A 10,501-nucleotide genomic window follows, 5' to 3' on the forward strand; every position below is an offset into this window, starting at 1 on the left:
CTGTCTCTAGCCTCCTCTCTTTTTTGGAGAGACCTCAAAAGTGGTCTTAGTAGCATGTCGAAAACAAACAAGCAAAAAAGCAAAAACAACCCAGAAAATATTATTAAAGAAACTCTTTTGGACTGGCTATCCAAATATGAAATTAAGAGAACAGTATCTTGCCCTTGTAAGTGGAAGTTTAATGTCATCATACCCTTTCTAAAGGCAACTACAGACTTGGTGCTGTTCAGAGGGCTAGATGGTGATTTTCAAGTAACTCCTTAGGCATTCTGGTGAATTTTGAATTTGCTTCATGTTACTGTTCTCTACTGCTTGAAAAATTCAGGTCAATTCCAGTTTTCAAATGTTTGTTCAGTATCCTGATTGCATTCACGAGCTTTGAGATAAATAGGATGTTGAGCCAGTTTTCCTAGGACTCGAAAGAGTTCTGGTCATATCTGCTTTCTGACTTTCTGAATGATTAAGCAGACCAAAAAGTTCAGAGTATCATCTCAGATGGCTCTTTTAGACAACCTTAAGCAATCCGTGAAGGCAGAGGTAGACAAAGACCTGTGTATTGCAGGCTTTTAATGCTCCTTGCCACCTCCAATAGGTTTTCTCAAAGGTGGCAGTATTTCAGATACAGAGATGATCATAAAATTGATCAGGGCTGTAATTGCATCTGTGACCATTGGAATATCCTTGAAAGATCAGTTCAGTATCTCTTTAATTCATTACTTCAGGTTGAGAGTGGAACCAGTGGGGTGCTTTGCATGTCATGAAGTCAGATGCTGGAAAGCTCATATACATCTTGTCAGCAAATGTCTATGTGCAGGCGTAAATGACCTTCATGAGATTACTTTGCTGATATGAAATTAAAAGACATTGTGATAATTGTCTTGTCTGACTAACACAAATCAGTTTGGAAAATTTGATTATAGGCATATTAACAAGGCTAATATTAACAATTATTTTTTCTGTAGAAATCATCCCTGCATGAACATTGCAGAGATTGATGACTATTGTTAAGAGCACACACAGCATGCAAGTTGGTAAGAACAGGGGTAAACAATTAAGATCATTCCTACAAATGTTTAATATTTTCCTTTCCTTGTTTTCCATGGAGTTCCAGAACCACTTGGTAATCTAGATGTTGAAAGTTCAGTTAAAACTAAGACAGTAGAGAGAAATTATCCATGCCAAGTTAGCTAGTTAGAATATATACCTTTATTAGTTTGGAAATAAGTGGTGCTATGCTTTAAAAAGTCTGAAGCAATATACAAATAATTATGTATTAAAATGATACCTGCTTCACTTGCTGCTTCCAGAGGGCATAGGGCCGCAGCAGATACCATTGACTCTAAACCCAGTAACATCAGAATTCCCATTTTACATTATCTAAAGGGTTATTTGAATGACGATTGCACAGTCCTGGCTATTACCAGACCTCAATTTGAAAAAAAGGTAGTACAGTGTCCTGGACCATGACTGTTATACTTTGCGTCTGGCATGAATTTATTATAATTTGATTTATGTATACTAAAGAATTTCAAATGAGCAAAAATTAAACATCTCAAAGATAAAACTTTAAATTCCAGATGTAGAGCTTTATGGGATCTTTGCCAGCAGTTCATCCCACAAATGGGTGTGCTGACACCTGCAAGATCATATACGTTCAACCAGAGACACATTAATATACTGATGTCTTGGGCTCACTTGCAAAATCAGGGTTACACACTACACCCACAAAGTTCATATTGGACAGGAAGAAGCACAGAACGAGGAGTTCACTACTGAGGAAGCCCTTTGCTGCTTTAAATAAATAATCTAGCCTTTATCCAGGTTATCCTCACACTCTTTTGCCTCTGGAATACCTGGCTATTAGAAATGTTGGATTTTCTCTTCTTTTTCTCCACTTCCAAAATCATACTGTGTTATACTTTTTTTAACCCTGTGTAACTGAAATCACCATTGAGTTAGTGGCTAAGGACTGAACACTGCTCCTCTTGCAGTGGTATCACTGGTAGAAGAGAATTTATATTTGATATAAAGAACTATGTCTGTGTGCTGTTGCTCTCATTTCACAAAGTAAACCAATTATAATAACAATATACAGTATACAACAATATTACATATATATATAAACAATAACACAACCAGATGTGCAAAACTGAGCAGTTCTGCAGTTCTAGAAAGGCTTTGATAGGGGGATTTATTCAGCATGATTGGAGGTAAGGTGGTCAAAGCTTTGTTTCATGCTGCTACCATCACTTCATTTTATGCATCAATCTATATTTGCATGAAACGATCTTTTGCCTTGCTAGATACTTCCATTGAAAGCCTCTTTGTGTTTTTTGTGTTACAAGTAATTATTTCAGCAGAAGGTTGTAAAAGATTTTTCCACTTACTCAAAATGTCTTTGTTAATATTGGGATGGTAGAAAGAAAAAAGATTTCTGTTTGCTTTCTCAACTATTCAGCTACCTCATTCTTGTGGTAATTTCTCTCCTTTCTTTGACACAAAACATTTGAAAAAGACTCTTTCCAAGGAGAGAAGAGGACTGAGGAGTATGCTGTGTTTTGGAATTGCCTATTAATTTAGTGAAAAGAACATAACTAAGCCACAAAGAAATCTTTGTTTTCTTTAGTATTCACAATTCTGTGGGGCTAAGGTACATGTGATTTTTAAAAAAAGAAGATCTTTTTTTCTTTTAAGGTCAGAAGGAAAGTTACCTGTTGAAAAAGGGTAAGTTTTATTATGTGAAGTCAACAGAACATCACAAATCTACCTATCTGTGTAGAATTTAAGAAATATTAATATCAGATTTAGTTAAGCCAAAATTAAATTGATTTCAGTGGAACCCAAGTTAGGCAAAAAAAAAAAGAAGTGATTACAGACTTCACCTATTAGACATTAGGGACTTGCTCAAAGCTGATAGAAGTCACCAGAGAAGCTTCCCGATCCTGCTTTTACGTGCTGAGATCCTTTTTTCATAAGAGCCATGATTTGGTCAGAGGGTATGGCCAAACTCTGTCTTCAGTGAAAAGTGTCTAATGCAATTTCTGTGTCCCAACAGTGTCTTTCTTTCAATGCTATAATGGAGGAGCTTGGCATTTCACTCAAGCATCAGAAGAAGTTAAAGAAAAGGTCAAGAACTAAGGCAAAGTCTTCATTCACAAGTATCCTTACTTGCCACCAGAGAAGGACACTGAGGAAAGAAACCATTGCATGAGCAGGAGAGGCTCCTGGAAAGAAATATCAGGAAGAAAAACAGAACAAAAACTTTGCTGCCTACAAGTTGATTGTGGTGGGATTTCTGAAATACAGACATTTACCTTGTTCTTCAGAAATTCTGTGTGGTTTCTTTTTTTAATCTAGAGGTACAACAGTTTAAATGCTCACATAGACTGATGTACTGCTACTAATCATCTGGGAAGTGTCTCATTACTTCTTTTGAGATGGATTTGTATGCTCACCTGGTTTGCATCTCTCTTCCCCTCCCCATGCATTGCTGTATGTGCTTTCTAAATAAATAAATAAACAAGAGACAGGGATCTTTTTTCCAATACTCTGGAAGTTATATCTATTTTGTTTTTCTTTTGAAGAAAAGATTGCAGTCCTGCTAAGTACAGTTGTTTAGAAACTGGTGTCCAGATAACCAAAACAAGAATCTGTACAATTAACAAACAACAACTACAAAAATGTATAAAATACTGAGGCATCAAAGAACGAGTTATCCTTACTTTTCTCTGAAGGTTCTTGTCCGTGACTACCTTGACTTTCCTTATCTTCTCTCTTTCTTATTTATTTTAAAATGAGATAATATAGTAATGCCATGGCTCCAAGTGCTAGGTGTTCAAAAGGAAAATCTGAAAATTACAAATGCAATGATCAGTGAACAAGCAAAGACAACACTGACATCATCACAGTGCCACATTCTCCAGCTCCTAATACCAATAAAATTATTCTCAAAATGAACCTCAAAATGAAAATAACCTAGAAAATAGAGCAAAGAATATTCAATTTATAACAAGCCTTGAACAGAAAAATAACATCTGACAGAGATGTAGCCAATGCTCTAGATGGGGAACAGTACCTTGCTGTCCTACACATGTGGTTGGACATGGGTTCAAGGCAATCTCAGCACTATGACCACTTCTAGACTTAATGCAAGACTGAAAAAAAGGAACCAGAGAACTAAGCTACCAACTGCTTTTCTGGACAGTGCACGGAGCTGGGTCAGACTAAATCGTGTCAACAATATTTGCTTTAGACTTTGCTGATGTTCATTACAGCTTTCAGCAAAGTGTCAGGTTTTATTATCCTTCTTATATTTGCCCAGGGAACTTATTGCTTACCACTGATTACCTTTGCCTTATATCCATGTCCATTTTCTCTGCAAAGGAGACAGTACTTGTGGAAATCGTTGTGTGAAGAAATCTCTCCTCCATCGTTTCCTCACAGCACCACTCTGTGCAGCCCCTGCTGACTGCCTGGGTCAATCTCAAAAAGAATGACATTACTTACAAAAGCCTTGCTTGAGAAGTGATATGTTTCTATATTATTACAGGCAAGAAGATACCTCAGTTCACTTAGCTTTTCCACGAGAATTGCATATCCTAAAACGCATGACATTATCACTGCTTTGCCCTACGCTTTCTATTATTACTCCATGTCCTTCTCAAAACAGGATGCCCCAAACTAGATATGCTCTTCCATTTGAAGTTTCACCCACGTGGAGGTGGGCAAAAGAACTGCTTAACATGTCTGAAAAGCAGTACCATTGCTTGTACACTTTGTTATGAGGTCTGCCTTGATGTGACTAGGTAAAGCAAGTGAGCCCTCAGTGTACAGGCAATGATTATGTCAGAGTACAGAATGAGGTTTTTTTTTTAATTAGACTGATTCTCAAGTATCTCAGTTTGTTCAGATCAGTTTGCCCTCAGCCATGCTACAAGCCCATTGGAGACAGAGTATAAAGGATATCAGCTACCCTATAAATCCCTCCATTTTGGCAGTGGAGCTCTGGGAGTTAGTAGGACAGTTCCACATTTTCAGCCACCGCACCGAATATGTCATTTGTCCATCATCCTACTTGTTTATGAAAATATCACATAGGATGGGATCAAAAACTTCTTAAAACTGAGGTGGAGGAGCTTTCCCCTCACCCGCAGGGCTCACTAAGCTGTTAAAGAAGAAAATTCATCAGATTAACAAGACCTGGATTTGACAGATTCATATTAACTCTTGCTCATTTCCAACAATTACTTATGAAGAAGTTGGTTTGTACCAGTGTGTCCAGGCACCCACAGTTAAGCTATCTAGCTCAAAACTTCCTAGATTTTCATTTTTCTTCCTTTGAAGACATAAATTATGATTGCTGTTTCCAGCATTTCCTACTTATCCTCTATGAGTTTGTCTCAGAGAGCTCAGAGCAGCCAGCCTCTAGGAAAGCAAAAACAGTCTTTTACAGTGACTACAGTAGAAAGCTCCAATCAGTGCTTGCTTTTGGGAAGCTTAGCATCTTCCCTACTCCAGTAACATGCTGAGTTGATGAGTAGTAATTAAGAAAAAACAGCCCCTGGCCCTCAGTGCTCACATAGGATCTCATAATATCGTACCTTTGTCTTTCTGAAAGTAATTTCTTTTATTTATGTCATCATCAAATTAGAACAGGGCTTCCAGACCACCATCATGATTGAAAAACAAGCTATTATTTTCCAGTCTGAGTAACTCTATCACTCTGCCAACCACAGCCTTCAGCTAAGATATTTTTAAATGAATAGGTTCAAAGTGATAAAAGATTTATAATCAGGCCCCTTTTTTTTCTTTTTCTTTTTCTTTCTTTTTTTTTTTCTTAAGGATGACTCTTCTGTGGCTTAGACCTTAAGGCTGAGTTCCATTTTCTTAGATATCTATTAATGTTTTCCTGAAACTAGGGGAGGTAGTGTTTTGTTTACTGCTTTTTACATTTCAGCTTTCCCATTAGTGGTCCACTCCTTAAAAAAAAAGACAGGGAAAAAAGAAACTGTTTTTGCTGTCTGCACAGAAATACATGGAGAAACAATAAATAGAGCATACTTGGATCTTCTTTTTTTTCTTTTTAGTAGCTTGAAAGACTCACAGCGTATTAGAATGTCTCTGTGTTAATCTCAGATGGCACCTTAGCAAACTACACTTACTGCAAAGAAGCTAACCATCCTGCCATGATTCCACAAAGCAACACATCACTATGTGAGGCTGTGCCCTTCTCTGCCATCTGCAGGGATGAAGATTCATAATGGGTCATAAAATCCACTTCAACATAAATTTTCCCCAAAATGGGGTGGACGCTAGGTGAGACCTACTCAGTGAAATGTAGTTCCCCAAAAGCTCTGAGCAGCTGCAGACCACTAACACAACCCACTGCTCTGTTTCGTTCTCTTGGTATTTTCATGGCAGCACTGTAATGGCCTGTAAATCCTTTGCCAATTGGCCTCCTTTTGAGAAACTACAGAAAGAATTAACAGTAGACAGTGTTGAAGGAGCATGACAGGAGTTGAAGGGGCATGCGATCTCACTGTTTGCTCCTGCTTTAGGCCAGTAGTGGCCTGGTACCTGCTTCTGACATGTCCCTGCACCAACACCTTGCATTGGCCACCAGCACTGCTCAGAGCACTCATGGATATGTGGGATGCCTGCACAGGGCCTTGAAATCAACCTACTTCTCACCTTGGTTCAACAGAGTATTTGATATTCCAGCTAGTTAAAACTGCATCTAAGATGCTTTGGGATCCATCTAAATCCCACTAGTATTTCAGGATTTGGCCAAGTGTTTTTTCTGATTTGGAGCTGTGACCTTTCCTAACCTCTTCAAAACACACTCAGGTCACTGGTTAGACTGCTCATACACCATTCACAGACAGGTCCCAGCTCCACATACCCATACACATGCGGTCCATTCGCAGTTACACATCTCATCTTATTTTCTCTATGTACATTTGTGTAAAACAAACAAAAATCTTTTTAAAAGCACCTTCACTTCTGTGTCACTGGAAACTATTTCCTTCAGTTTAGATGTTAATTGTAAATTCATGCCATGACTGAGAAAGCTGTTTTGTCTTGAGGGAAGAGGAAAAAGCACAGGACAATCTTACACATCGACACGGCAGCAAACATGATTACTGTGACCTTTTCACTGTATCCCAATAAATATTTTTTCCTGCCTTTTTTCCTGCATGGCAGCATGCATTACAAGATAAGCCTGATTAGAGATTATCCATTAGGAAAGCAAATGTCCTCATCAGATCTCTGTCTTGGCAGCAGCAAGCATGCATCCTCATTGTTTATAAAAGAGAAATACAATATTGACTGATGATGTTGAATGGCTTTAATGTGTTTCATTCCAGAAATGGCCGTGTTTTGATGTTACCACTACCAACCAACAGACTGCAGTCTTACTAAGGGTTATTAAACATCCATTAAATTCCTTGAGAAAGTGGTAAGGCAGGCTCAGTGGAAAAGAGAGAATATTGGAAATATGTAAGCAACTATTTAAGCTGTGTGCACAGGGCCCAGGCCAACACTATGATTGATAAGCTACTGCAAAACAAATGAGGATCAGCTTATTCCCTTCTGAGCCCCTTGTCAGAGGATTGCATCTTGCAGGACTGCTGTGAACCAGTAATCCCATGGGGCATTTATTGACTGCTGAGCTTGTACCTTAATTGCTCTCTGTCAGGCTTGTGAGAGTCACAATTTCTCAAGGATCAGAACTGCCACTATTTAGAGATATGTCACTTACACCTGTCAAACAACTGTGATTTTAGTTCCTCCCCATCTATTGATAAAGACGAGCATTTTTTGTCTGTTGAACTCTGGTTCTTGTTTGCCTCTCTTAACCTCCTCCAGTTCAAGTTCTGTTATCATTAATGCAATCGTTATACAGCCATCACTGGTAAAACATGAAGCTCGTCCCTGCATTTCTAGATTTTGACAGCCCAAGGGATGAAATCCACACATTGGTCACCCATTCATGATGTGCCCAGAAACCAGCAGCAGCTGATAAGAGCCAGTGGCATGAGGCAACCTTACAGATATGGTAGCCTCCAGCTTGGACAAGCTGACATCTGGAGAAAAGCTGGGTTTCCAGCCTGACTGAATAATGAAAACAGTAGATACAAAGACCTCAGATACCACCCCCAAACTGCCTAGAAAGCCCTGAGCACAGTATCAGCTCTCTCAAGTCCCCATGAATATTGACAAGTAGGGATGCTGTCCCACAGTCTGCAGGATTGAATACGTATCAGCCCCACAAACACTGAGAGGATAGGGCAGGCACCTCATTCCCCCATCCAGCCCATAGGAGCCTTTCAGACACAGCTAGCCATCTTAAAAATTGTCTAGCCTTTTTATTGCTGTCACCCTGTGGCAAGCCATCTGTGCTCAATAAGGACTGCATGCTTTTATTCCTCCCCTCCCTCATGGTGGAGGAGGAATGCTCAGTAAGAGAAAGAGTATCACAAGCCATTGGTAGCATGTGGGCAATTCTGCTCTGACAGGACAAAAAAACTCAGCATGCTGATCATGCTGCTGGGTCATTTAAAGGCCCCTTACATCTACACCTTCAGCTGAAGAAATACATTGGAAAGAGACTACTAGAGAAGGAAAGTATCTTGAACTAGCCAGTAGAGCCATAAATTTCACATAACAGCTGAGAGTGCTGACACCAGCCCAGCAGGAGCATGCAGGTGCTAGACACCAAGCGCTGTGCATTAGCCTAATGAATCACAATTACAGAAACACCTGAACCAAATAACGCTGTGCTCATCCTTTCTGAAATGCATACAAGCATGAAGCAGCTTGTAACGCTCCCTCGACTCCCCAGTGGTTTCATACAAGGTGCTGTTTGGAAGCAGTTAGGTTTGCTTCAGAAAGATCCACGTCGCTTTATTGAGCACACATCTTTAGCCAAGATTTTCTTTCAACTCTGGGCTCCACACAGCACCACCCTAAATCAAACCCTGTCTCCAAGGCACTGCCCAAACGCTCCTTGAACTCCAGCACTGGGGGCCGTGCCCACAGCCCTGTGGTGCAGACCCTTTCCCTGACCCCCAAAATACTTACAGCAGGGAGGACTCTTCACTGTGACTCCCATAAGGAGAATTACTAAGGATGGATAAAGTGCTAAAAGCTGGGGTTACTGATCGCAGAGTAAGGTGACGGGGGGTACATTTACAATGTTACTGGGTCTGCTCTCCTCTTGCAGATGAGCTCTGTACCACTCATCTGTTGTTCAGATTGCTGAACAGTTTAAATAACACAGCTATTCATTAGCTGACGCTTTTACATATCCTTTGGGTTCTGCCCACAACTGACATCATACACCTTCTACTCATAATACATGCAGTCAAGGAGACTCTGTAAGAGACCTAGATTTTCTTTTTCCAGTTGGGTTTTTTATAAAATAAAGCTGTCACATGGGTGTGGGTTTGTTTGTTTGGTTGGTTGATTTTTTGAGGTTTTGGTACTTAGTTTTCTGAAAAAACCTGTTCATTCAGCAAAAGCAACCCATGGTTTTTGAAAACTGTGAGAAAAAAGCAACCCTTCAGCAAAGATTTTCAAGCGATCGATTAGGACATCCCAAAAGCAAACAGAGTTTTTCATCCTAGAGCTGCCTACAGTCTCGTCCTGAAAGCAGCAAGGCTAAGAAAAAAATCTAATCTCAAAAAACAGTGAGGCAGGACCAGATGAGAGCACTGTGGATGATATTTCAACCTTGTGGAGGGGTGAAGCAAACTAGCACAACCGGAGGGAGAAAAAACATATCACAGGGAAATGGATTACTGTTTGTTGCAGGATGACAATGGAGATGACAAAGATTTTGAAAGCTTTGTTCTGGCAAGCCAGTAGTGTGTCCTTTCATTCCCAAGCAGTGACAGTGGGAAATTTTTAGTGAATTTTCCACAGATGGGAAACTTCCTCCCACAGGATTTTACTCATGCACAAAACACCAGACTGCTGAAAATACAGACTAGAGAAATTAGTCTCGTGTCCAGAGCACTCCAGCTGCACCCTATGAATTGTTAACTCTTCTTGTTGGTATAAAGAAAAAGATGTCTTAGTTTTAGTGTGTGAGCACAGAAGGTAATCTAATAAATGTCTCTTTTCAGTGAGTCAAGTATGAGCTATGTTATCTAGAGAATTTGGATTCCCAAAGAGATGGTTAGATCCTAGCAGAATATTAAAAAGCAGTTCCTTATATCAAGATATTTTCTGTTTATCCCAAAAGTAAATAGTGAGCAGTACCCTCTTAGTGTGATTTAACTCTAATTCCTTACCTATCACGTCTCTGAAAACAGAGAAACATGCAAGTTCACATTTAAAGCAGCCTGTTAAAGGTATCCCTAATACATTTCCTATGAAGGTCATCGCTGTTCCACAATCCCTGTTTTCATTTTTAATCGCATTTATTCTGTGAACAAATTGAATTTTATATAAATACGATTGTCCCCAAAAGAATACTGATATTTGTCTTTCATTT

The 10,501-nt window shown here is 39.4% G+C and overlaps 1 protein-coding gene across 2 annotated transcripts in view; it reads left to right on the top strand.

Annotated features, from left to right (window-relative positions):
- GRIK1 (glutamate ionotropic receptor kainate type subunit 1) overlaps positions 1-3,211 on the top strand; it is a gene marked incomplete at both ends in the record, with an annotated part of 155,975 nt that extends 152,764 nt beyond the window's left edge. For both annotated transcript variants that reach the window (XM_079537845.1, XM_079537846.1), the window contains one exon: positions 3,056-3,211. In XM_079537845.1, the coding sequence (XP_079393971.1) occupies positions 3,056-3,211 (156 nt within the window). The remainder of the gene's footprint in view (positions 1-3,055) is intronic.
- Between the last annotated feature and the right edge of the window lie 7,290 nt (positions 3,212-10,501).

Source organism: Tetrao urogallus (genome assembly GCF_951394365.1).
Source record: "Tetrao urogallus genome assembly, chromosome: 1".
NCBI lineage: Eukaryota > Metazoa > Chordata > Aves > Galliformes > Phasianidae > Tetrao > Tetrao urogallus.